Source organism: Lepisosteus oculatus, chromosome 5 (genome assembly GCF_040954835.1).
Source record: "Lepisosteus oculatus isolate fLepOcu1 chromosome 5, fLepOcu1.hap2, whole genome shotgun sequence".
In the NCBI taxonomy this organism is placed as follows: Eukaryota; Metazoa; Chordata; class Actinopteri; order Semionotiformes; family Lepisosteidae; genus Lepisosteus; species Lepisosteus oculatus.
The window spans coordinates 1,689,066-1,715,302 of record NC_090700.1 but is presented as its reverse complement, the minus strand read 5'-3'; the positions used below and the strand labels follow the sequence as shown (position 1 = coordinate 1,715,302).

The 26,237-nt window shown below is 45.6% G+C and overlaps 3 protein-coding genes and 1 non-coding gene across 8 annotated transcripts; 3 read left to right on the top strand and 1 right to left on the bottom strand.

Moving 5' to 3' along the window:
- The first annotated feature begins 259 nt into the window (after nucleotides 1-259).
- On the top strand, nucleotides 260-10,829 carry poglut3 (protein O-glucosyltransferase 3). Of its 2 annotated transcripts, XM_006627888.3 has the most exons (8): nucleotides 261-827; nucleotides 4,246-4,443; nucleotides 4,898-5,181; nucleotides 6,427-6,643; nucleotides 6,962-7,158; nucleotides 8,015-8,209; nucleotides 8,685-8,789; nucleotides 9,293-10,829. In XM_006627888.3, exons 1-8 carry the CDS (start codon nucleotides 593-595, stop codon nucleotides 9,416-9,418), a joined length of 1,557 nt encoding a protein of 518 aa, XP_006627951.2. In that variant the 5' UTR covers nucleotides 261-592; the 3' UTR covers nucleotides 9,419-10,829. The 2 variants fall into 2 exon arrangements, with proteins under 2 accessions (XP_015197243.2, XP_006627951.2); XM_015341757.2 differs by lacking the exon at nucleotides 9,293-10,829 and having other exon boundaries at nucleotides 260-827; nucleotides 6,931-7,158; nucleotides 8,685-8,783.
- A 347-nt stretch (nucleotides 10,830-11,176) lies between these two features.
- On the top strand, nucleotides 11,177-22,821 carry c5h11orf65 (chromosome 5 C11orf65 homolog). 4 transcript variants are annotated; one of them, XM_006627887.3, is made up of 9 exons: nucleotides 11,177-11,284; nucleotides 17,485-17,632; nucleotides 18,173-18,265; nucleotides 18,441-18,494; nucleotides 19,312-19,524; nucleotides 20,071-20,204; nucleotides 20,377-20,547; nucleotides 21,122-21,177; nucleotides 22,237-22,821. In XM_006627887.3, exons 2-9 carry the CDS (start codon nucleotides 17,510-17,512, stop codon nucleotides 22,437-22,439), a joined length of 1,047 nt encoding a protein of 348 aa, XP_006627950.1. In that variant the 5' UTR covers nucleotides 11,177-11,284; nucleotides 17,485-17,509; the 3' UTR covers nucleotides 22,440-22,821. The 4 variants fall into 4 exon arrangements, with proteins under 4 accessions (XP_006627950.1, XP_015196666.1, XP_015196664.1 ...); XM_015341178.2 differs by having other exon boundaries at nucleotides 11,284-11,306; XM_015341179.2 differs by lacking the exon at nucleotides 11,177-11,284 and adding an exon at nucleotides 13,169-13,310.
- A 381-nt stretch (nucleotides 22,822-23,202) lies between these two features.
- trnac-gca (transfer RNA cysteine (anticodon GCA)) lies at nucleotides 23,203-23,274 on the bottom strand. Its single transcript has one exon. It is a non-coding gene; the product is annotated as a tRNA-Cys (tRNA).
- Nucleotides 23,275-23,462: 188 nt separating this feature from the next.
- pomp (proteasome maturation protein) lies at nucleotides 23,463-26,187 on the top strand. The gene is made up of 6 exons (XM_015341716.2): nucleotides 23,463-23,570; nucleotides 24,409-24,509; nucleotides 24,931-24,991; nucleotides 25,272-25,373; nucleotides 25,633-25,726; nucleotides 25,963-26,187. Exons 1-6 carry the CDS (start codon nucleotides 23,568-23,570, stop codon nucleotides 26,028-26,030), a joined length of 429 nt encoding a protein of 142 aa, XP_015197202.1. The 5' UTR covers nucleotides 23,463-23,567; the 3' UTR covers nucleotides 26,031-26,187.
- Nucleotides 26,188-26,237: the final 50 nt, after the last annotated feature.

Here is a 26,237-nt window from a genome sequence, read left to right as displayed (position 1 = left end):
TGTGGCTTGTAAAACCACGGCAAGATTAACAAAAAAAAAACAGTTTGCAAGCGTCAGGGTGTTTTTGTTGTATGTTGGGAGGCACCGAGTGGTTTGACTGCAAGAATGCATGCATTGTCTTTTAGAATGCAGTGTCTCTCTTGCAATTAAACCTTCGCGCTGTGTGACATTAGAAAACAGAATTGTTTTCCAGCGATCGAGCACAGTTTCATTTCTCAAGCGGAACTCAACAACTCGGGTCACTGTGCTCCATGGGACATACTTTCATGGCGCACCGTAAAACTACATCCATCGATTAGTATTTCACCTGAAGTACGGACTCGCAGATCCTATGCGATAGATAGGTGCGCAGGCAGGGTTGTCGTCGAGACGCAACTTGGCTTTGAGGGGAAAAAGATACGCATCCATGAAATGATCTACTAATAAGAAGATGTCTGTCTCCCGAAAGATGAGCTCGCCGGCCGACCAATCAAATTCAGACAGATCTTAAAAAAAGGTCGGGACGGCTGTCCCTCCCCCCCCCCCGTGCTGGAGTTGCAGTGAGTTAGCTATTGCCCTGTGTACCGGCACAATAAGTTGAAACCCAGGTACCATGGCTGGGCTGATTCGCACCCTGGAGCTTCTGCGCCTCATGCACGTTGTCAGTGCTGTCCTGGGGGCAGTTTTCTGCCCCGGCTCTGCTCGGGGTGAGCAGCCGGAGGCGAGTATCAGCCCCGAGAGGTCTCTCGTCTGGGGCGCTGGGCTCGAACCCAGGGCTGTGTTGCCGGTCCGGTATTTCTACATCCAGGCAGTGAGCACCTCTGGGAAAAACTTCACTCGCTCTCCAGGTAAACAGTCATTCACCGCGGTACCGGGGCTGCCTTCGGGAACGACAAAATAATAATTGATGATGGAGGTAGCCTGTAGTTAATCGCAGGGCAAACTGATTTATAATTCTTATTTACCGGCACAAAGCCTATAACGAGCAGTATGATTAAGGGTTTGGGACAGGCGCTGGGGGAGAGGAAACGGATGTCCCATCTGAAGATGATGCCTTACTTTGCTCGACGGGAAAAAACTTTGGTTCAGAGCAAACACAAGAAGGAATAATAATTAGAAGGAGGAGGTTCAGTAATTATCTCATAATTGCATGTTACCCAGTAGGTATATTTATTGCCTTATAAGATCAGGTAGATCAGATAAGACTAAAAGCTCCAGACTGAAAAAAAAAACATGCGCAGGATGATCTGATAAATTGTTACATAATAACCATAATTATAATATCAATGTTTCCCCAAAGAAGGAGCGAGCAAATTTACTTAACGTGTGCAAATCTGTTCCTGGAAAAGTTTGTTTAAGAAGGAGGGGCCTGTCGGCATGTTGTTTTGTGAACCTGCAGCGTCTGAAGTTGCAGGACGTTCAGCAGTGCATGAGCACAGACTGTCCTGTAGTAGCTGCTCATTCAGTGTGGGATAGCCGGGGGAGGCAGCTAAAGAGAATAGGAAATTAATTTTAATTATTGTGCGTTATCCTAGCATTGTATGTGAAATATTATCTATGATAGTCATGAGCAGGCAGCCGTGTTAGATAACAACAATGACAGATTAAGAATGATTACTACGTGTTAGATTAAATGTGTTAGTTTTTCTCAGTGTGTCCTGCGATGTGCTTGTGTCCTGTGCAGAGGGGTGTTTGTGTCCTGTGTTGAACTGGTGTCCTGTCCAGCGTGTTTGTGTGGGTGACCTGCGATGGGCTGGCATCCCATCAAGTTTGTCATCATGCCTTGTGCCCTGTGCTTATAAAATGAGTCCCAGGTTGCCATGAAGAGTAGGCACCTCCCCAAGGATGAATACCCCTTGTCGGAGGTAGCAGGTCTTTGTGTAGGTGATTTAAGCTCTTTTACAAAGCCAGCTTTCACCTTCTTGTGCAGCTTGCATTTACACCGAATGTAAAATTGCTCTATCTTTGTCTAAAGTGTGAAATAAGACTGCCAAGCAGAGGTGGGCACTGTTTCAGCTTCAGTGCAAGGGCTTGGCTACCTGGCTACAGTGTCTCTCTTCCTTCAGAATCCTCCTGCTGTTCCACCTTAATTACCCGGCCCTGCTCCCGGCCCGCCCCCTGTTCTGTTTCAGCGGATAGTAGGAATGTTGAGACGCTGAGCCGCGCTCCGCTTGGCTGACACACCCTGGCAGAAGGCGTAGCTGAAGGGCGTGATGAATTAAAGCCTTCTTGACTCTGTCACTCTTCAGTCAGGGAAACTGATCACTCCCTCAGATAAGATTTGAGAGAACCAGCGCAGCAGCTGAGGAACATATCCCAGACCTGCGCAGTGTTAATGTAGTAGATATAATGAAAAAGTCTCTCTTTTTTGTGCTTTGTTGAGGGTTCTGTCAGATCAATTCCTTTTTCTGCAGTGCTTAAACATTCATAGTACCTGTGATGAAACAAGAAGAAGACTTTTATCTTAACACCATGTTTGTGATGCTTTTCTGTGAAATTGAAAGTAAAGGTAGTAAAGTTTTTGTCTGTGATGTTCAGCTTGCAGTGCTGCTGCAGTAAGTAAACTTGCATTCCACAGCACCAGGTGTGCAGAGTTTAAGTGAAGGTGGTAAATGGTTTGGGAAATAGATTGCATTGTTTTCTGAAAAACTTTACCGCCATGTAGCATGGGCCAAAATGGAATGAGAAAGAATGGGACAAAATTGAACTGGCTTCATCACTCTGCTCTCTTCCCCACTGATAGCTGGTGTGTGGGGCATGCACTGGCACGCTGGTGGTGGTGGAGGGGAGTCCCCATTACCTGTAAAGCGCTTTGAGTGGAGTGTGCAGAAAAGCACTATACTGTATAAGTTAAGGCATTATTATTAAGACCTCCTCTCCTTTTGTAACCCGTCATACTCCTCTAAATTAATTAACTGAGCTTGCAGGCACTGGTGTCCACTAGAACCACGTTGCTAAGAGACCCCAAAACACAGCCAGCACATTCCACTGCAGTCTTAAAAAGCAGCATAAAACATCATCCTCTTAACTGCGTAACTGCGTGGGAGGACAACAGGAAAGTAATGCTGACCCCCAGCGGGTTTCTCAAGAGAACACACTGTGCACGAGTTCCAAAAGACAGAGCTAGGGGACCTGTTCTGAAATGTTTTATTATAGAACAGTCAAAGGTTTCCAACTGCTTGTCTTTGCGGGAGCCACCCAGAAGAAAGATCTGAGGTTGCCATGGCCTCCGAGGCAGGGAGGGGCAGCTAGCAGCAGGAGGGGTTTGTGTAGAACGTGTGTCCTGAGAGACAGGTCAGGCTGTCTCATGCAGAAGCACTACAGATGACGTCTGATAGACTTGTTTTCGATAGAGCGGACCATAAAGAAAACAAAATGAAAATTTCGGGAGTGCTAGTGTAGTTTTTTGTTCAGGTATTAATGGATCCTCAGGTCTCCAGCTGACTGAAACCAGTTCGACGTTAAATAATAGTGATAATGCTCTGCATTTATGTATAAGATGTTCCATCCAGCCTGTAGCTGGAATTAAAAGCCTTAGCTCTTATATAACATATAAGACTCTCTTATAAGCTCTTATGTAACATATAAAACACAAACCTTTGGTATCAAAGCTATTTATAACACAGGGGAAGTGCATTTAAATGAGAGCAAAGACTTTTTACACACAGTTTGGTGGGAGCGTGGGACAAGGTACCTGGCCTTGATGTTGAATCTCCTGGCATCTGGGTGAGATCAGTGAGTTAGTTTAGGGTCAGATCAATACATCAGTGGCCACCCAACAGACTGGATGGGCAATCTGGACCCCATCTTGTTTGTTACTTTTCTCGTGTTCTTAAAAAGTGCATGTAGCTTCTGTGTTATTTCCTGTTTCTAATGGTAACATGCTGATTGCACAACTGCTGACGGAACATTTCTGCTGGCAAAGACTGGATGTTCCCCCAGGTGGGGGGCTGCACGTCCGTGGTGGTTGAAGTGGGTCCATTTCTCTGTACAGACTGCTCTGGGACAAAACTGTCCGAGACAGGCAGTTGGGCATCACTGCTGCATTTGTTGTCCTTGCTTTCCCTGAATTGAATCGCCTTTCTTTACCGAGCCCATTCCGAGCGTGTGGCTGAAGGCCCTGCCATGGCATTGTGTCAGTTAGTCTTCGCCCTGCCCCTCCCAGGTAACCCCACCGCATGTCCCGGGCGAATCCCCGAGGGGCCGGCCAGGAGAGGTGAAGGGGGCTCCGGGGGCGCGCGCGGGCTCACGCTTCTGCCGTTTCAGGAAAGGAGTCCTTCCAAGTGCGGATCACGGCCCTGTCGCCGGCGGAGCACGTCCGGATCCACGTGCCTCAGCCCCTGGACCGCGGCGACGGCTCGTTTCTGACGAGGTTCCGCTTGTACGGAAGCGTCGCTCAGGGGCTGAAGATCGAGGTGCTGCACCGGGATAGGCCAGTGGCCAGGTCGCCCTATGTTTTAAAAGGTAACGCCAGAAGCCCCCCCCCCCCCGCCACGCACGTTGCTGTCAGAGCGCAGTAGAATCCTGGGCGTAGTCTCCTTTCAAGTGAAATGTTTGGTGAATTATGTCCCCCCTCTACCCTCGTCTGTAACTGTTGGCCTGACATGGAGAATGGTTTTAGATGCGCAAGCCGGAGTCTCTTCCCTCTTCCCGGTCTCGCTGTAGATGGTGTGATTCGGCTGTGAAGCGCTGTGGTTCGCGTCAGGACTGTGAGAGCCGCTGGAGAGTGTCAGATCCAGTAGGTTGCAGAGCCCTGTACCCGTTGCACACGGGTACTTTTATCAAGAAGCCAAAGCGCGTTTGCCGACCGGCGCGTGCTTTTGTTGAAGGCTGTGCGGGCCAGGTGGTCTCGTTGTAGTTTTAGCCATCTCATTTATTGCTCCTTCGGCGCCATGGCGACGCATCCCCCCATGCACAGGGCCGGTGTACCACGAGTACTGCGACTGCCCCGAGGCGGACCCCCGGGCCTGGCAGAGCGCGCTGTCCTGCCCAGCCCAGGACCCCCAGATCTCCAGGGACTTCAGTGCCTTCCCCAGCGTAGACCTGCTGCGGCTGCTGAAGGAGGTGCCCCAGCGCTTCAGCCAGAGAGGGGGCCTCATCCACTACACCGTCCTCGACAACCGAGTCTACCGGCGGACCCTGGGCAAGTACACCGACTTCAAAATGTTCTCGGACGAGATGCTGCTCTCGCTCGCCCGGAAGGTGAGGGAACGCTGGAAACCGAGTACTTCGTCCGCGTGGTGAAAATACTGCTTCCTTTGAGGCCAGAATCGCTTGTGGCTGTGGGTAGCAGCAGCTGCTAAATGTATCTCATTCTAAACATCCATTTTGAAGGGGGATTCTGCCTCTTTGTTCATCCCCGTGCAAGATTAATAATAATAATTGCTTACACTTATATAGCGCTTTTCTGGACACTCCACTCAAAGCGCTTTACAGGTAATGGGGACTCCCCTCCACCACCACCAATGTGCAGCATCCACCTGGATGATGCGACGGCAGCCATAGTGCGCCAGAACGCTCACCACACACCAGCTCTCAGTGGGGAGGAGAGCAGAGTGATGAAGCCAATTCATAGAGGGGGATTATTAGGAAGCCATGATTTGTAAGGGCCAATGGGAAATTTGTCCAGGACGCTGCTTTAACAGATTAAGAGCTCTTTGTGTTTACTTTGCAGAAAGTGTGCTTTGAACATGATCAGTCTGTTCAACTTCAAGAGCTTATTGGGGATAAGTGTTTCAATTAGTCATGAATAGTCTTTTCCAGCACATTCACACCACACAAATTGGACGTGAGAGTTTTTGATATGTGTGGTTAATGATGTACTGTATTGCTGGTATTTAGTCATTATTTAGATTCATCGTGTAGGTTTTCATGAATCATTAATTAACTTTTATATAACAATGAGAACACAACAGATGATGAACATTGAGGAGAAATATTCTAAATCTAAACTAAAATCAGTTTTTTCTACTTGCCTGAATCATTGTTCCTTTGATGGATGTAAAATAATTTCTCTGTTTTTATTACAGAAGGCAAATTTAGGTGACAGGCAGTTAACTTGCCAATACCTTATGAATTAAAAAAAAAAGAAACTAGTGTCAGATGACGGCAAATTTATCAATTTACACCAGTTTTCACAGGTTAAAATTGCAGCCTTTCAGATGTTCTTGTGTGAATAGTTGCTTAATTTTGCTGAAAAATGAAGAACTCCTCTCAAAGTTCTCATCTAACATAAATATTAAACATCTGCCACAGTCAACTTCAAAGTCTTCTTGGGTGAAAAAAACTGATTATTATGGAAATTAAATGATACACCCCCCTGTTAAACATGACTCCCTTCCAGTCCAGAATCTTAAGAGTGGATGATAACCCAGACCAGAGCTCTCTCCGGTATGGTAGAGGCCTGTGCAGTGGAATAACTGCCTTTGCCCTTTATTCCCGGACAAGGTTCGCCTGCCAGATGTGGAGTTCTACATCAACGTGGGAGACTGGCCCATGGAGAACCGGAAGGTGGGGGACACTCCTGGCCCAGTGCCCATTATCTCATGGTGCGGCTCAACAGACACCCGTGACATCATCCTGCCCACCTATGACATCACTCACTCCACCCTGGAGACGATGAGAGGCGTGTCCAATGACCTTCTTTCAGTCCAGGGAAACACAGGTGAAAAACACGAGTCATATGTCATATTGCATACATTCCTTACCTGGCATTTAAGCACTTAATTGTCTATAAAAAGTACGGATAAAAACGGAAACTCAGTAGGCCTTTCACAGTAGGAAACCGCTCCACTGCTAAAAAACCTGTAGATTTGTTTGTGTTTGTGTTTCGCAACTGGAAGCTGTGATACTGGCTGTGTGGGGAGAGTCTGTTGTGCGTGTGGAAACCAGTCGAATGTTCTGTAAAAGAGCAGGTACCCACAGACTCGCCGGCTCGCTCTGTGATGACAGATTGTGTGAGACGGCTGCTGTGGTCCTTCAGGGCCCTCGTGGGGAAACAAGACGGAGCGGGCCTTCTTCCGGGGCAGGGACAGCCGCGAGGAGCGCCTCCTGCTGGCGCAGCTCTCTCGGGAACACCCGCCGCTGCTGGACGCCGGCATCACGGGCTTCTTCTTCTTCCGGGACCGGGAGAAGGAGCTGGGCAAGGCCCCGCTCGTCGGCTTCTTCGACTTCTTCAAGGTGCGCGGCGCGGCCCTGAGCCACCGCCAGCCGAGGCCTCCGGGTCCCCTCGCTGTGCCGAGACCGAGCAAATAGAAACCACTGACGTCTGGCGATACCCCCCCTCGGTCTGCGGCGTGGGAGGGGACGTGTCGTGGGGAGACGCAGCCCCGCAGCGCCTCCTTGGTGCAGGTCATCCTCGGCCTGTTGAGCAGAGGGCGCCCCCTCTGGGGAAGCCGGCCGCCCGCGGGCTGACAGGAGGGCCTCGCCACAGGGAGGGGGGCGGGGGCGATCGAACAGTTTCAGTGGGTAGGGGTAGCCGCGGTGCAACGCCGAATCAGCCGACTGGACTCGAGGGCTGTTGCTGGTTGGCGGCTGCGAGGAGCGGAGCTACTGGGCAGCGAAGGGCAGGAGACACACTGCGGCCCTGAGCACTGGCGGGTGGAAGCGCCGGTCGTAATAGAGAGGTTCAAACTGGGAGGAGACCACAAGGCCCGTCTGTCCCGTTTGGATGAGTACGGCTGGAAGTCTTCCCTGGACGAGACTCGAACCCGGGCCCGTGGCGGTGAGAGCAGCGAAGCCTGACCGCTTGGTAGCAGGGATTCTGTCGCCAGGAGTCCTCAAAGCCCTCTGGTGCCTTTACCTTTCTCAGGTGGGCAAACAAAGTGCTTTGTTTATCAACAGACTAATTCCTCCATAGTGATTTTGGTCCCCAGAGCCAGTTTTCTGCCTGGGCTTTTCTCCCCTTAAACCCCTAAACTCCCCTTTTGCTACCTCTCTGCAGCAGCACGCAGCAGAGGCCCGGTTCGGGTCTGACATTGAAGCTGACTAGAGTAGAGGATGTGTGTGAGCTGCTGTCTGCTGTCCTTCCCTGCAGTACAAGTACCAGGTGAATGTGGACGGGACCGTGGCTGCTTACAGGTTCCCCTACCTCATGCTGGGAAACAGCCTGGTGCTGAAGCAGGACTCGCCCTACTACGAGCACTTCTACACACACCTGGCGCCCGGGAAGCACTACGCTCCAGTGAGGAGGAACCTCTCCGACCTCATCGACAAGATCAAGTGGGCCAAGGTGAGCGGTGTTATTGCACATACTGACGTTAGAACTTTACACTTGTGTGTGTGTGTGTGTGTGTGTGTGTGTGATGAGTTGTGCTAGTTTTTAATCTGAAGAAATCTTAAAAGTGAGAGTTGGCTGCCTTCTGCTCACTGCCTGTGGATGTGAGAGTCAAGCACAGTTCCACATGATAGCAGGCCATCGATTAACACAGTAGCTAATTAATCGAAGGATCTCACCCAGTCGTTTCTTGGAAGAAGCCACCCGGGTTATCGCCTTCTTTCTTCTCCAGGGTATCGACACTTAGCCTGCTTTGAAAATGAGGACAGTTGCCCAAATGACATTCATGAATGCTGTTTTGTCAGCAAGGAGCTGGATAGTGCACTAGAAAGTAAAATACTCAGTTGTTAGGTTTGTTTTGACTTGTAAAAACCCCTGTGACGGTCGTGTGTTGTGACTTGTGAAGTGGCTTTGTTTCCTCTGTGCTCAGGAGAACGACGCTGAAGCAGAGAAGATTGCCAGAGCAGGACAGCTGCTGGCCAGGGATCTCCTCCAGCCCAGCAGGCTGTACTGCTACTATTACGCGGTGCTCCAGGTACCTGCGCCGCTCCTCCTGGGGGTTTGGCAGCGCGAGCGTGCGAGTTATCAGTGGCTCAGGTGGTTAGGCGCAGCAGCGGATCACAAAGTGTACCAGATTTTCAAGGTGGTGTTGTTTTTTTAATTACAGAACACATTTTGTGAGTGCAAGATGGAAATTGTCCAATGGCAATTATACGCTTTGAAATTAAGTCTTGCTAGTAGATTTAAAAATGAAATAATAAATGTAAAAGCGACGAATCCCTCTGCATTCAGTTGCATGAAAGCTAAAGACTCTTAAGTTAATTGGGAAACTTGTCACAGGTGTCTGTCTCTCCAGAGCATAGTACATGGTTTGCAGGTCCTCTTTCTGTTTCAAAAGTGGGGCTAAAAATGAAGAAGCTGCTTAAACACTAATCTTTATTTTACTTCACTACGGACCTGACTGTTCACAGCTCTAAATGCTCTGTGAAAAAGATCAAAATCGGATTCCTGCTTTATCTCCCCGGCTTCGATTTCCAGGAATACGCCGGACGCCAGCTGAGCAAGCCTGCGGTCCGGGACGGAATGGAGCATGTTCCCCAGCCGAGCGACCACGAGGCCTTCTGCAGCTGCCACAGGAGCGGGCAGGGGAGAGAGGAGCTGTGACAGGGCTCCCCTGCCCGCAGGCCTGCTGGGCTGTTGCCCGGGATTGTGGGATGCAGACATCACTCGCTGGGTAAACTGGACCTCTGTGGCGTTGCTAGAGTGCTCAAAAATCCAACTGCTGTGCTCTTATATTCTCCCCTTTCAATCTCGCCTGGACTGACCTCGAATCTGAGTGGGGGGCCGCAGGAGAGAAAGAAAGGGGTTTTCTTGTTTCCCAGTGGACTCCACTACAAATGTGCCAGAATGTAGCTATTACTGCAAGTCATCTGATACAGACATGTTTACTCCACTCTTTTGGTTCATTTAAATACCTTGTCTCACTCAGTAAAATTGTGGGTACACTTGATCTTAGCAGATGTGTTCTGTTAAAATCAAACGCAACTAAGGACTATGGTTAAACTTGAAATATTATGTAGAATAGTAAATAATGCAATCATTTTGGTAACTAACTTAGAATGTAAACCATGAAGCATTGTCCCAAGTGTTGTAGGGAGGCATGTGTGTAATTTATCGAATGTTAAGTTTTAGTGACAGCTGCTGTGAGATTATGATGATGTCATTCAAGCTGCAGTGCATGCCTGAAATTGAAATGTTGCAACCTCAGCTTCATTTCTGACCTTTCAAGTGCAATCCGATATTATGCTCTTTCACAAGACGCAAGCAGTCTCTTTTGTAGGCCTTCGTATGAAGACAAAACATCTAGAAATGCAGCCCTCTGTTCTGCCTTCTGGTTCCCACCCCTAGAGATCTGGAGAGATCTCACTGAGCTGGGCCACAGAGCACAGCACAGCAGCAGGCTTGTGATGTGTTGCAAGACTTAGCTGTACTTCCAAAGCCAAGGAGTCTGACTACACAGGGGACGAGCTGCTGATCATGAAATTGCAATCACCTTTTCAGAGGGTTTCAAGTGCCATCTTTGGGTGCCTTTAGTTCAGTGAACACTGGCCCATCTCCTTGTCCAAAGCTGCTCTGTCACTGCAGCATCTCTCCGTCCTACGCAGTAAGGAAGGGAATACTCATGACTCGTTCCAGTTGCCCTTGGCTCTTCGGAAAAATCTGACACACCCAAGTGATGTTTAGAGGTGAAATCAAATGCATTCCGTACGTCTTATTCATGCAACAAATTCATTCTTTTTCTCTCTTTTGAACTTCTCTGTGACCGCCTTCCAGTTGTACCTTACAAAAAGAGGTGCTGCAGTTTTCAAAGACACGTGGTTTTCACAATGTTTACATATCGTTTTTTGATAAGATATTTACATTCCTGGGTCACGTCTTTATCATTACGAGTGAATTTTTAAAATACGTTTGTATTTTTAACATTTATACAAGTCCTATATCTTTTATTTTTTAAAATATTTATTTCACAATAGTTTTGATTAGTGTTGAAATAAAAATGTAACGTTTTACATCACGCAGAACTGTGTCGGTTTTCTTTCAATATTACCCTCTCTCCTCAGTTGAAAACTTTAAAATTCAGATTGCTTCATACGATAAAAATAGACAACTATTTTAATTTCTTTCAATCAATATACTTAGAAATAGAATCTTTTGAAGGTCATTTTTCCTTCTCTTAGCTGATTTTCCAGCGGTTATAAAAATGTTCTGTTTTTCCTCATATTAAAATATTTTTGAATGACAGGCCGGACACCGTAAGCAAAGATACAAAAACGGTTAAAAAACTGCTGCTTTTAATACCCTAAGAGGTGGATATCTCGTGTTCCCCTCTAAATAAAACAATACTTTGTTATAAATCGCCTACTCTGGAAGACGTCGCGGCTTCGCTACAGCCGGACAGATAAACGTCACCGTGGCGTAATTTCCGTTCCGTTGCTGTGGAAACTGCACGCCGAGGTCGCCAAGACGCAGGTAAGGGAGAGAAAGCGCGGAGGTAAATAGTTCCGAGTTGATATAATCACCTTTAGCTTCGTTTCTTAGGATAGCCCTATCCTTTTATATAGTTTTTTTTAAGAAGCAGACTTCTGGAAACGTGGTATATTTAGAATATCGATCTCATCGGTTAGAGTACGAAACTCTGTGATTGAAGGAATGAAGAGAGAAATATGTTCTGTGAGCCCAGTCAGCAGTTAAAGCGCGGACACGCCAGACGTCTAGAAGAACAGTCAAAAGTTAACCTCGAATAAATCAAAATAGAGTAACGATTCTCCCGGGTGTGCTTATTTACTGGGCCGTACTAATCCTGCACATCACTTTGCGGCGCACACAGACCTACTGCCTCGTATCACCTGAAGGGTTCGTGTCGCTTGTAAGACACGCCGTCTGGGCTTCCAGGGCAGATGGTTTCTGCATCTGGGCGTGTTATGAGTGGCACGTTTAAACGCGTGGCTTAATGTTTCCCACTGCTTGAATGGGATTTTGCCTTAGGCGAATGAGACCGATATTGCTGTGATCGTCTGTGGTACTTCGAACCTTTTATTTTATTTTTATTTATTTTATTTTTAAGCCTTTCTTTTGAAGCGGTTTCTCCTCAGTTGGTCTGTTGATTAATCGTGCCGGTTTATTCTTTTATCTCAGGGGGCAAGTATCTCGGTTGCGGGATTTCTTTCAGGAAAGGAGACACCTGCCTTGATTAACCTCAGGGCAGTTAGGGAGTTACTCCCAGAGCACGTGTGGGACTGCAGCAGGAAGGCGGTGCTCTGCAGGGGAAAAGGGACTTTTATCAATAGAGGGACGCTTTGGAACAGGTTTAATCCTGATCGCCAGATGGGTGGCTTAGATTCGCATAGCATGTATGTACAGAAGGAAAGACTGTACAGTGCAGTGCCTTATTTGGTATAAAAGCAAACTTAGGGTGTTCCCAGTCTTGTGACACATGAAAGAATGCCCCTGAGGCCCATAGAGGGATGTTTCTTCTATATAAGGAGGTCCTCCAGGTTTGTTCACACTTCAGCAAGCGCTAACGACATCAGTAACGCCGGCCCAGGTCCGAAAGATCAGCATCCGCTTAATTTATCCGGGGGGTGAACTATAAACGAAAATGTTATTCCAAGAGGGGAAGGGTGGTCTCAGAGTCAGGAGGAAGAGAGATGCTGAGGTCAGCAGAGCGCAGAAGAGGAGCGAGTGGAAGAAATCAAGCCAGACCCAGGCTGAGTTAAGGATGAAGGGAGAGCGTCCAGACGGAGATGCGGGCAGAGGTCTGGGAGGACTCGTGGGAAGAGGGTTTGACCTTCAAATGGGCCGCTGGGCCACGGTGGCTGGGGAGAGAGCAAGCCGAGCCAGGAGACAGGTGCGCGGCCGTGTGCAAGCAGGAGGTGTGAGCAGCATTAGAGACTGCGAGGTCAGGCAGGGCTGGCAGGAAGACGGAGTGACCCGCAGTGTCAGAGGCAGCGGAGCGATGAAGAAGGATTAGCACAGAGGGGAGGGAGGCGAAGGGCGTTAGAGAGCGAAGCAGTTTCGGCCGAGCAGCAAGCACTGGGAGTGGGCAGCGCCCCCTACTCTCCCACACCTGGGAGGACCGCCAAAGAGCCGAGCGGTGTTGACATGGAAACAGGGTCGGGAAGGAGATCATGGAGCTTGGGAGAGGTGATTCGGGAGGGGATCCTGAATAGTGAAAAAGTTAAGAGTGTGCGGATCTCTGAGGTTTTGATGGAGAAACGTAGTCTTCAGGTGAGGAGAGGAAGGATTGGGAGGAGAGCTGAGAAGGAGGGTTTGGCCAGAGGCATGTGCTGAATACAAGGATGGGGAAGAGCAACAAGGATCCTAGACTAGGGATGATTGAGATCTCATCCATTTTTTTTCTGCGGAGTACAGGGAGCTGGTGAAGGAGAAAGACGATGAAGCAGTGATCAGAGCAGTCCAACGGGTGACACAGAGGTTGAGGGGAAAGTCAATGGAGAAGATCAGAGCCAGCTGACAGACATCTTCATGAGTCTGTGTAGGTAGAGGAAGGGAAGGGATGTTAGAAGTGACCAGAAGAGAAAATATCCCTGCTGAGGAGTCGCAATGGAAAAGGTGAATGGAAGAGGGGAGTCAACTTCATCACAAAAATGAGTAAGAGGACCAGTGGTGTGATGGAGAACAGTGATAAGAATAAAAGAGAAGAGGATTTTACTTTTGACAGCTTGAAACTATAAGACAGTAACAGAGAGAAAAGAAAAAGAGGACATGATGGAGAAGGGCTAGGAGCGAGAGACTGGCTGTCCCATACCACCAACCGATCCAAGGAGATTAAGGGATGCTGTGTAAATTTCCATTCATGCTCCTCATTCCGCATATCACACCAGCTTTTGTTTGTAGATTAGTATTTTGCACACGGACAGCTTTGACGTGCTGCGCAGCGTTTTCCCCTGAGCTTCTTCTGGTTTCCAAATTGAACGTTTCATGGCGAAATCTTCTGCCATTATAAGGACCAATGGGGTTATGAGATAAAAAAACACCGATATTCTTATTACATCTGAGCCCTGCTAAAACAGAGCTGTGATGGCAAAATCAAGGAATATTCACAGGGAGGAGTCTTACAGAAGGAGCCATAGCTATTAAAAAATAAAATAAAAAAATATGAGCATATGGCATGGTTAGTGTTAATGCTGTTAGAATTATGTTTGCATCCACGCCTAATTCTTGCCCCATGTTCCGAGCTGACATGATCACTTTCAGTTTCACCACTGCTGATGTGCAGTTTCCATTAGGGCCCAGCACTACAAGTACAAAGTGCCACTGAAAGTCTCCTGGCAAGTTACAGACAGAGCTGGCGCAGCAGCACAGAGGCAGGCCTGACAGTCCAGCAGTGCAAGACAGTGCTTCTGAGGCTGCCTGCTTCTGGGTATGGGCCTCCCATCATGCTCTGAAAGAGCCCTATATCGAGTCTTGCACTCGTCCATCCAAGGAAGTCCAAAATGTTCTGTCATTCTTTCTGTGTACTGTGTTCTCTATAAAGTAGGTATGTGCAGCAATATTAAGCTCTTAAAAAATTGTATTGTAAATACAGTATTAAAGATTGCTATGATTGTGCTTTAACTGCAAAAGACCATGTTTAGTCATGATGTGGCTTAACCGGTATTGTGCCCATAGAGGAGGAGGATTATGGGTCATTATAAAAGAATTACATTGAACTTATTTTACTGTGAAGGAGAGTACAAAATATTCCTCTCAGCTAGGCATTAATCAACCTCGACTCCGAAACATCTGTGAAAAGGATTTCCAGCTGTTTCAATAGCTTCCTCCTGGTCATGGTAAAAGCTGGGTCTAGTCAATAGTTCTGTATCTTGCACTCAAGCCACATGGAAATTCAACCAATCGTTAATCCACAATAGCAAGTACCTAAATGCTCTTAGCCCTCTGTTCCATCCCATACAAAGGCACTTAGGATACTGTTCTATCAGACCTGAACCAACATGTTCCTTATGCCATGGGTGCATTCAGTTTATTCATCCTTAAAGCTGTCACAGAGAGAACAGCTGCAGAAAATTAAAAGGTGAATGCATATTTTCCTTCAATACCGCTTGCATTGTAAAAGCTTTTTACACAAATAATGTGTGCCTGACAAATCAGATAAGGAGAAGAAAATTAAAGAGAGGACTAAGCTAAATTCCTCTCTGCCTAAGTAGCTGCCATATAACATGACCCTGTGACCTCTATTGCAAACAAATAATGTAAGAGGACAGTGAGGTAAGAGTTACATTCTATTGTATGTAACCTATTTTGGTCCTTTCAGGCAGGGAAAGTGTCCATTGACTCAGAAATGACAAGAACATGTTTACATCAGTCAGTCTTTTAAAATTGCCTTCCAGAATCTTTATAAATCAAAACTGGAAGAAGATACCTGACCAGGAAAAACTTCCTTGAAATCAGTAATAGGATGTTCTTCCTGTGTCATGCAAAGTCAAACCAGACATTCCCTTTTTTCACAGCTCAACTATCGAACTTTATAGTCTATCTAAATATGATGTGGCAGGGCATGTTGTGGGTGTTGTCTGTGCAGCAATTTCTTTCACCTCTCAGATAACAATTTGAATTTTAGAAGAAAGTTTGATATTCAAATCACTCTTTATTCACAAAGCTGTTTGACAGGTCAGTGAAGCTGTGGAGCCAGCATTTCTGTTTGTTTATCTGCCTTGAAGAGGGAGAGATGGTTTACATGTTGCTATAAGCTATTTAAAGGAATGCTAGGCATTCATCTTTTATTTCAAATGCTCCCACTGTTTGTACAAAAGCTCAAGAACAGCTATTTTGCCATGTCAAGCAACACACTGCCAGGCTGTGGAATGCCAAGTTATCCCAGACTTTTTACTTGGGAGCCACTTAAAATAGCAGTTTCCCAAAATGAATGCTGTTTCTGTTTAACTTTCAGTGGACAAATGGCATAACAGTTCAGAAGTGATTATTTATTAGGGCATAAAGTGATCTTTCTTATGGTGAAAAACGTAGAATAACACACCTCTGAGTTACAGAGGTGTTCGAAACTCTTCAGAAACAAGCTACCTTATTCTTATATAACACACCTAAGTGCTAGATTTCTTTTTCTTTTTTTCAGCTGGTCTCCAGGTTTTCAATACTTCATGATAGATACTTTATTGATCCCGTGAGGGAAATTGCAGTGCAACAGCAACAGTCAACACAACACAGTGTAACGAAATGATACAATAAGACAACAATACAATACATACAATATAGTCAGTATAGTCAGTGAAAAGTGCAGTAAAAGTAAAAAAAATATTATACAGAATTGCTCACAGTACATTATATACAAAAACAGATGTGAAAGTACAGTACACAAAAAGTTGTATTGCACATTATAAATAGAGAATGGGAATGATGTAGAATAGCTTTCTTCCTGTAAAGACTTCACTTCGAGACAAATTTAATTACATTTGTCATTCTGTGTACTTGGTCCAAACAAGCCCAGGTCTCGGGACCACATGGGCTTTCCTGTTGGTCCTAATGAGATAATTGCTTTTTTGGACCAATGAAACATTTTTGACCGAAGCAGTCCAGTGTCTGTTCCTGACTCTGAAGCAGGTGTTGATTTGAAGAGACCTCTATGCCCTGCAGGAGCTGACCATTGCTGTTCTATACAACACAGTTTAGCCCATAGCAGCATCACCTCCAAACTTCCAGGGCCAGAACCCAGCGGCTGTTCTAGGTCTCTTGACAACTGTGAGAATGTTCCTGTTAAGCTAATAATCCAATCACATAGGTGATAAAGAACAGAGGAAAGATGAAGACCTGCAGGGATGAAGACTATGAAGATATTTCTTTGTAAGGTGTTGCTTAATATGTCTGCTAATATTATATTGCTACAAAGGAAAAAAATCACTTTATCCATAAATAATTATAGAAGAAAGGTTTATAAGTAAATAATTTAAGCAGTAAGGTCAGATCTTAGAAAGCATGAGCATTCTCTTCATGGGCAGAAGGGAAAAAAATGAATGCCTTTACTGGAAAATCTATATTTTAAGAAGTATACAGCCTGCCTTCTGTAGCAGTTGAACAAGCTTGGAGAGAAAGTGGCATACCTTCGGTATTCAGTGCTTTAGCTTTCTTTCCTGAGGCAAAATGTACAAAATTCTGTGCATTTCAGGGCGTGCTAAAATATAATTAAAACTCGAATTTCGTAATCTTTACAGAAAGCATTAAATTGTTTCTAAGCTGAAAGATATTGTTTGTCTGAATAATGTGTTAACTCTGCCGTCTCTTTTTATATTAGCTGTGCTGTTCCCATTATTATAAAATGTTGGCGACATGTCTACAAACTGCCTAAAGCATTGTTCTCAACGTAAATAAGACTTTTACCTGCCATTAGAGCGTCATTATCTTCAGGATCACACCTGGTGATGACAGATGGGCATAGGCCCCAGCTGATGAGACTTCCGCCCTCAGGTCTTTAAACCTGGGTTGTTTGCACTACCGTCAAAACACAACCACACATTTCATTTAATGGTCAAGTTTATAATTATTTCTCTTAGAGGGCAGCTTGATAATAACGACCCTTCCACTCCAGTAGGACTGTGTAAAGCGCTGGCACTGTGTCACAATCCCAGCTCTTAGGCTCATGGGCCAGGAGTATGCCAATTGGCCTTTTTCCTGAATCTAGGTGGCTTGTCTTGCAGGGCTCCAGATGTGGCAGGAACATCGATGGAGAGACATCCTGCCGATGACGAGACCTGGGGTCCTCCTGGCAGTGATCAGGAGCAGTCTTTACCTCACAAGCAAAACCAAGCTGCGCGGGTCATACAGAGAGCGTGGCGAAGGCACATCGTAAGCCCAGGGATCACTGGACCTCACGAGGGGTGTCTCCACTGCCTGCACACTGTGTGGAACTGTACACCCATCTGATTGTCACAAAACCACGGAACCTTTAATATAAATCATTTGTTGACTGGTGATATAGAGGTTTTCTCCAAACACTAATGCTCCATGTCTTTAGTGCAAAACACAGATGTCTCCTGTATCTGACAGGCTTTTTAAATGCTCGTGCCATTTCAAATAGATGCGTGAAAATCTCGTTTATTGCCTGTTCCTGCTGAGCAGGCAGGGACTTGTTCTGTGAGACCTACGCATGTGAACTTTAATAACAGATCCATTCAAATAAAGAATACAGGTAATTAACTCAATCATTACACAGATCTGAAGACTGTAGTGTAAATATGAATCCTGCCTTTACATGAAAGCCCTTTTCAAGTCAGGAGCTTACAGGTTGTTTAATTTCACAGCTCACCTTTTCATATTCTCGAGATTGGAAGCTGCCCCTCATGTGCAATGCCCAGGCTGACCCCTCAACTCCCTCTCTGTCTATAGGACACCCACGTGTTCAAGTACTACAAGGACCTAATCAGCTTTAGAAAAAAGGGGGACCCACGTCTGCTGCTCAGATATGTCAATCCAAAAGAAGTGAGTAAACCAATATGTTTGAAACATTAATTTTACATGTCTCAATTTGCATTTAAAATAAAACAGTAGGATTGTCTGGATTTGTCTGGTGACTTTACACCACGTTTTAGATGCGGCGTGCTCCAAAATGACACAGAATGCTGTTTTCACTGCTTGATTCTGTACTCAATTTTAGGCAGATTTGCTTGATGCTGCTGCTGGGGTTCACATTAGATTTCGGCTTGGTGGTGTAAGTACAGTAATATTGCACCCATTTTTGTGCATTTGTACACTATTTACTTTAAAAAAGTAAAAATATCTAAATGTGCAGTTTTCAGTTAATTGAAGTGAAATAATTAATGTGGCATTGTTTTCATTCTTCCTAATCCATTTGCAAACTGTTATAATACATCTTAATTGAATATAATATACAGTACATCCTAGATTCCTGTACTGTCTTAGGAAACAGTAATAACACAGTAAGGGTGACCTCTAGTGGTAGACAAAGGGATAGCTCTACCCTGGAATCTGGGGAGAGAATAATAATAAAAATTACTTACACTGGGGTAACACCCCTACTCTTTTTTAGACAATTTTTAATGACCACAGAGAGTCAGGACCTCGGTTTTACATCTGAACTGAAGGACAGCACCTTTTAACAGTATAGTGTCCCCATCACTATACTGGGGCATTAGGACCCACACAGACTGCAGGGTGAGCGCCCCCTTCTGGCCCCACTAACACCTCTTCTAGCAGCAACCTTAGCTTTCCCAGGAGTCTCCCATCCAGGTACTGGCCAGGCTCACACTGCTGAGCTCCTGTGAGCTGCCAGTGGTGAGTTGCAGGGTGATATGGCTGCTGGCCAGTTTCTGACCAGTTTCTGGCCATTATAACAGCACACTTAGAACTCCTTGTCTATAAAAATAAAATGTTTGCTTTAGTCTTTATTTGTGGCAAGGTTTCACTGTGACCTCTAACAGTTCGACCCCTCACACTTTCAGATGAATGCAAAACGTGGGGTTGCTGTTCTTTTGTGTTCAGGATTCGTTTTTTACCCCCCTTTTCAGACAAAATTTCCTCCAAGCATCTACTACAAGATATTCACGCACCGCCCGATAGTGGACATGTGCGCCAACAGCCCCAAGGACTACACCTGCCCCGCAGCCAGGCGGCCCCTGCCGGGGCAAATCCACAACCGCGGGCGGGCTGCGGGGCAGGAGGACCGCTCGGGCTGGTACCGGCGGGAGGAGAACAACGGCTGGAGGCTCCTCTCGGGCAAGGTGCGGCGGGGCCCTCCCGCGGGGCCGCACTGCTGAGCCAGGCCTGCGGGGGGCGCTCTCCCCCTGCGCCTGCGTCCACCCGGCCACGCGCCCGCTCACGGGCCGTTCAGAGACCAGAGCACCTGGCGGACATGTAAACCACACCCAAGGGGCCAAAATTCATCCCTGAACTCAAGACCCCCTCTTCTCTTCGTATTAGTCTGCTAGAGTGCGCTACATCATGGTCCTCATTAGTGTGATTACTGAATTTGCACTTTGTATAGATCCAGGCACATATTTGTCCACTGCATGGGACATGACATTCTCGGCAAAAACAAGAATAACAGAATCTGGAAATACTCAGAGCAGGTCCTATTATTGTATACACTTGCAAAGGAATAACCCCTTTTTTTCTGTGAAGTTCCGACCACTTATTAATCCCTTCGATCGATTTTGGTTTTTTGCTTGTTTCTTTGTTCAAAAATGAAGTTGCGTTATGTAACTTATTTCCTTTTTCACGAAGGTGTGATACGCTGCTCTTGTGTTTCTGTCCGTTGCTGTTATAAGATTTGGTTAATGGGCGACCCCGTAACACTGGACTCTGCCGCGAAGAAAACGGAATTCCATTACTCCAGGATCCAGAGGCGCCAGGAAGTAGGGAGAAGGAGGAAGCAGAGGAAAATTGACTGGATGAAAAAGATGTGAGTTTATTATTGACTAGGTCAAATTCAGGGGGTGAGTTTTATTACTCCCCAGGTGCCAGGAGTAAACCTTGCCGTGGCTCCACATAAACATTCTAGAGGTTTGAGAAATTGCCCTGCATTAGCAGAAGGCGCTGCTGGCTGATGAGTGGCATCTGTGTGCACTGCCCAGGTATGAAGACGGCCTCCTGCAGGCCCGCACAGAGGACCCTGACGCGGCTCTGCTCGTGGACAAGGCCGCAGAGGGCATGATGGCGGCGGTGGATCAGCTGGGGCCCAGCCACGTGCTGGAGTGGGAAGTGGACGAGCTGCTGGAGTGGACCAACTCCCTCAACTTCGAAGAGTGAGTCGCCGCCGTGCAGACGCACAGGCCCGCCTCCCTGGCGGTCAGGTCAGCCGTATTGTCAAGTGTCCTGCCCTCGTGTGCTGCCACAGAAGGTCCTGGTACATGTCAGTCAAAATGCCAGTTTAGTGCTGCAATTACATGAATATATCAAATCAAGTCAGTTCCAAGTCCCACCCCTTTTCCCAATTTGAACACAAGAAACTCTCTTGCTGTACGGATTTGAAGCATATCAAACAGCACTCCTGCGTCGCTTGATTAAATATAATTATATTATGATATAAATCTATTATATATATTTCAAACATGCTCTATGCGAACCACCTTTGCCTTTCTCTCTACATCTCTGTCTCCTTTTCTTTCTCTGTCATATACACACAATCGACTTTCAGTAGAAACGTCTTGCTCTTTTGAACACTTAGAGTTAAACATGGACCACATGTTTTGGAATACCTGCTGAAAAGCAGCAGTAGAATGTACAGTATTTATAAATGCAATGGAAGTGTTGTACTAAATTAATGAGACCCATGGGAAAAACTTTGCTCTTAGTTTAGTCTTCTTTTCTGTATTTCAGGTACATGAATGGATGGAAGGAAACAGCAATGAGTGGTTTTTCAGAGTCCTATAAAGGTAAAAAAGAGAACTTATGATGAAGAAGATTACTGGAGAAAAATACCCGTGTGCACTGACACACACAATGATAGACATGAAAAACACACATTCCTGATAACATACTTCTGAGTTTTAGATAGTGTAGAATAAAGTTTACCAGATTTGTAATTACTTGTCTTTCTCCTTTTTGTGATTAAACATTTGGAAGGATTACTACACTGGTGGTTGTCTCCCATGCTGGAAACTAGTTGTTAAACATTATTTTTATATAATATATTATATGTATATATTATTTTTATATGATTGTTGTATGATCATTTGACCATTATTGTGTTTTACAAACACAAGACTTTGGAAAGCTATCATTTGGGAGTTCAGTTTCTTCTCGTTCAAAACTATTTCTGTTCTTTTCAAGTCATAATTTTTTAATGTTTGAAGACCAAATATTGAACTCAAACACTTTCTTTCTATAACAACAATTTATAGTTTTAATTAATTTAGAAAACTGAAGATTTAGAACTTTAGAAAACTGATGTGATACAATGAGAAGAAAGCAGACTGCAGACTGAATTCAGTGTCTAGTACTCTGTATAAGTACTGTAGTTAAAATTAAAGTCCATCCCAGAGACACATCAGCTCCTCGGGATAAAGTTCATCCTGGTTTCTGCAGCATTAAGCAGACTAGCGAGCATGTGACTCCCCTTGCAGGGGATGCCAGTCCATCACAGGGAGCGTCCTGCATGCTGCTCCCCACATAATACATGTTGGACTGAATAATACATAATAAATTGAGTTGGACTGAAGCAGCCGGGGTAAAGAACCTCTATCTGGGGCAGGGGCTGAGTCCGGGGGGTAACCCACTACGATTTGCCACCCCTGTCAAATTCAAAAGAAATACTTTAAATAAATCACTTGTCAGAGCTGCGGTGAGAAAGCTCTGCTTTGTAGTTGAAACCACATGGAGTTCTAAGCAAAAGACATTTTCCGTGCAGGACTGCGTGGGAGTTGCTATGTTATGCTGTGTTACAGCCCTTTCTGCTGCCAGCGCTTTGACACGGTGGCCTGTCTCTGTTACAGGTTCGAGGCTCGTCGTCTCCCAGCACGACCAGTGCGAGTTCACGCGGTTCTCCCGGGAGGGCAGTCAGGCAGCCGCCGACTGCAGCGCCCTCACCTGTCACGTCTCCAGCCAGTACCAGTCTTACAGCACCCCCCTGCTCTCCAGGGCTAGCATGGCAGAGCACGGCTCCCACAGCAGACAGATAAAGCAGCTGCCACTTTAGACAGACAGGAGTGGAGTGTCCAGTGTGCACCGAAGTACAGCGCTCTCCCGTTAGGAGGCCATGACAGCTTTCCCCTGCTTACTCATGTTTCGGTTCGTGCCAGAAAACTGATGGTGTTCTGATGGTGAAAACTGAAGGGCTCTGGCTCTTCATCAGGGTAAATATTTAACGTGATTAATCTGTTCCTTCAGGGTACTATTTTCAACAAGATATATCAATGGTAACGAAGGTCTGAAAATGTAGTACACGTTCATATGACCTGTCCCTGTTTTAAATGAAAATTATTTTCCCCCATGTTTGAATTCTCAATATTTTACACGCGTTGCCCCAAGACACTGTCATTTTCCATGCTGATTCCTAATAAAGCTGTATGTGGAGCTTTTTTGTGTCTTATGTCTGTGGATCCTCTGTTTCACTGAGGCCGGCTGACTCTAGGGTCTGTTTCTCAGTAAACTAGACGTACATCAAGGCATCAGCAGTCTGCAGCCTGCTCCCTGGCACCTCCAGAATGAGTAAGAACTGGGAACACCCCTGTGCTCTGTGCTGGATGCTGAGATGTGTCAAATGTATGAGTCAGTGCTAGTATTATATGGGTGTCGTCCTAAACTAGAATAAAAAACTGGATTGACAGTACACAGTTGTGTTTATACAGGTTCATGTAAAACCAAAAAAGCACTTCAATTATGATCCCTTCTATTTTAATAATAATAATAATAATAATAATGTAAAAAGATGGTGTTTTTGAATTTTACACAAAAAAAAGAGGGGGCACCCGGATTTGAACCGGGGACCTCTTGATCTGCAGTCAAATGCTCTACCACTGAGCTATACCCCCTGTCTGCGAAACGCCTGCCGATGGCCTATACAAATCAACTGTGTGTATCGCCGTTTTCTAATGTAATTTTAAAAATTGTAATATTAGAACTATGTGTTGCCCGCAAGTACTTAATGAAAGCAAAGTTAAACTTAATTGTTTCTAAGCTGATAGATGAAGATTTCTATCTTCGTTTCGGACTTTTCAGAGCTGCCATCAGCGGAAGCATCGTCATTTGTCACGTGTGAGGGGTACCGGTGAGCCGGAAGTACTCGGTGTGGGGTCATTAGGAAGAAAGAAGCCGCCGGATCAGTATGGTGAGATGAGTTTTTATTTAAAAATCTCTTGTTATAGGGAACGTGTGATTTACATGTTGCTCTTAAGCCAAGATACTTTTAACGGATTTTGTCAGCGTTACACTGAAGCTGACGTGATTGTACAAGAGGTTCATTTAGCTGAGTTTTGATTAGTCACTGCTCTCCGCGAGTTCAGTTGTTCACGTCAAAATATGTCTCGGGCCTTGTTTATTCCCGTGCGTTGCTGAATTAACAGGCACTAATGTGGTATCTACTCATCAGTCTTAAAGATTTGTTGGTTACCAACGTGACAATCAAGCGTACTTTGTGAATACACGGAGCGACGCGAAACTGAAAGTGCTCTGGTCCTGATTTGCAGTATCATTGCTCTTGGGACACTGGTTATCCGACTGTCGCGGTAAAATGCCCAAATCCTGTCGGTGATCTTGACTCCCTGCAGGAGTCACTTTAACCCTGGGGTCGCTCTGGAGTGGTGAGGTTACTGTCCATCACCCGGGCGGGTGAACTGAGTCCTCTCATTCCTACACAACAAGTACATGGGATGAATAGGGTCATTGTTCATCATTACTGTCACATCACAGGCTTTCACACTGGGAGAGTTCTGGACAGGTATATAAATTCAAGGATTTATTAATAATTGGATTTGGGGTGAAATGCATTGCTTACACACCTGAGCGGTCTCTGAGATTCTCCATTTGAGAACCATTGTGATCAAGGTCAGTCTGCGGTTGATCTTTTAACGGGCGATGTCGTGTTGTGGGACAGTAGACTAAGCTGCCCCACAGTTCTTTGACAGTCCCTGCCAAGCGCTGCTCATGGGGGCACTGCTGTATTTCAGAATACTAGAGGTCTTCGATCACAGCTGAAGGACAGCATCCCCGTCACAGGGCTGTGTCCGCAGTCGGGAACCTATGGCGTACCTGACACACTGCGCAAGGGGTGAGTGACCGCTCCGTATCTCACTCGCGGTCTGGATCTTCGTGGTTCCTCTCTCAGACTCAGACCGACATGTCCCTTCCTTCCCATCGCTGGATTTGACTTCTTCATGAACGGGAAAAACATTCTTGCTTGTTCTTTTTAAAATGAAACCCATCCCATCATGGTCTGAAGAAAGAGCCTGTTGACTGCCCCACGAGTCGTTAATTGTGACTGCAGCTTTACAGGATAAAAATGTGAGCTGTTTCTTATGGCGTAGAATCAGTACTTCATTTATTTTTGAGGAGGAACTTTAATTAATTGGATTACGTCATTACAGAGCTAGGCCATAACATGTATGAATAAACTAGAAGTTGCAACGGTGTTTTTAGCAAATAGATTTTGATAGAGTCTGAAGTTTTCTGTCCTTGTCACTGGCTTTCAGCTTCTCCAGCGTGAAGAACGAACTCCTGCCCTCCCACCCCCTGGAGCTCTCCGAGAAGAACGTAAGTGTTTCAGCTGGTATGTGCACTGGTAACCGAGAAGTTTTACATTTAAGCACCATTTTACTGAAGTTGATTCTTAAAGTGGATGGCAGACCGATAATATAAAATATATATAATCATATTTTGTCAGCTTTACAATCCTGATTTAGCCCTTGGTGCTTTTCCTAAAATAGCCATAGTTCCCGTGTCTTTCGGGTTGTCATGTTGTAATAAACTACAGCTCTATGAAGTGCTACTATGTCAGACATTGCATTTAACATCGCTGCTTCGTTTCTGCTAGTTTCAGCTCAATCAAGACAAGATGAACTTTGCCACGCTCAGGAACATTCAGGGACTTCATGCACCTCTGAAACTGCAGATGGAGTACAAGGCAGCAAAACAGGTACCCTCTCACCAGCTGTCTTGAAGGGGGGTATGTTTTAGAACACATATGTTTAAGAAGCTCAGTCCAAAATTCACTTGGTTAAGTTAATAACCATACTAAAGGTGAACATCAGAATCTGCCTTTGCAAAATGTCATCCTTTGAAGTCAAGTGGAGATTAGTGATAAATGACATTATGCTTTTTTTTCTGTCACACTTTCAAAAGCTGTTTGTATCTATTGTACCCATAACAATATCCTGCATGCTGTGCTTTTCCAGATACAGCGTTTGCCCTTCCTTCAGAGTTCAAACATTGCACTAGATACTCTCAGAGGAAATGACGAGTACGTTGGTTTTGAGGACATATTGAACGGTAAGTATTCAGAACTCCCTACAGCAGTTTGAAGGATGGCGTTGGGTCATTAAACATTAACAGTTCCTGGAAGCTGAACCCCCATTTTACTCCAGGCAATGTTTCCTTTTTTCTGTAAACAGAAACCACCAGGGGTACACAGGGGACCATTGTGTGTGGACAGCTGGGCTTAGATTGATATTGAGAATCACTCTCCAACGGCTTTTATTTCAACTTGGTGTTTTTTTTATTCGCAGATCCAGCACAAAGTGAAGTCATGGGGGAGCCCCATGTCATGGTGGAATACAAAACGGGTTTGCTGTAAAAAAATTCACGTTACTCTGTGTGATTGTTTGACATAAGACAAATGTGCTTCTTTTTGCTATATTCTAACCATACAGGACAAAGTATTTTGCATGGTTAGAATCAAATTATCGTTTAAAGATTTCTAATAAAGCTTTGTTTGCTCTCTTTATTTAGTATTTTGGGTGTCAGACTTTGATTTCATTAACAGTATGCTTTTTTCAGTTAA

Bases quoted from the DNA above. Each gene is read 5' to 3' on its own strand.
- poglut3 (XM_006627888.3), top strand. From the start codon at position 593: ATGGCTGGGCTGATTCGCACCCTGGAGCTTCTGCGCCTCATGCACGTT. The intron at 5,182-6,426 runs GTGAGGGAACGC...TTCCCGGACAAG, and splicing joins TGCTCTCGCTCGCCCGGAAG to GTTCGCCTGCCAGATGTGGA. The intron at 6,644-6,961 runs GTGAAAAACACG...GTGGTCCTTCAG, and splicing joins TTCAGTCCAGGGAAACACAG to GGCCCTCGTGGGGAAACAAG.
- c5h11orf65 (XM_006627887.3), top strand. From the start codon at position 17,510: ATGGAGAGACATCCTGCCGATGACGAGACCTGGGGTCCTCCTGGCAGT. The intron at 18,266-18,440 runs GTGAGTAAACCA...ACTCAATTTTAG, and splicing joins GATATGTCAATCCAAAAGAA to GCAGATTTGCTTGATGCTGC. The intron at 20,205-20,376 runs GTGAGTTTATTA...TGCACTGCCCAG, and splicing joins ATTGACTGGATGAAAAAGAT to GTATGAAGACGGCCTCCTGC.
- pomp (XM_015341716.2), top strand. The intron at 24,992-25,271 runs GTAAGTGTTTCA...CGTTTCTGCTAG, and splicing joins TGGAGCTCTCCGAGAAGAAC to TTTCAGCTCAATCAAGACAA. The intron at 25,727-25,962 runs GTAAGTATTCAG...TTTTATTCGCAG, and splicing joins TTTTGAGGACATATTGAACG to ATCCAGCACAAAGTGAAGTC.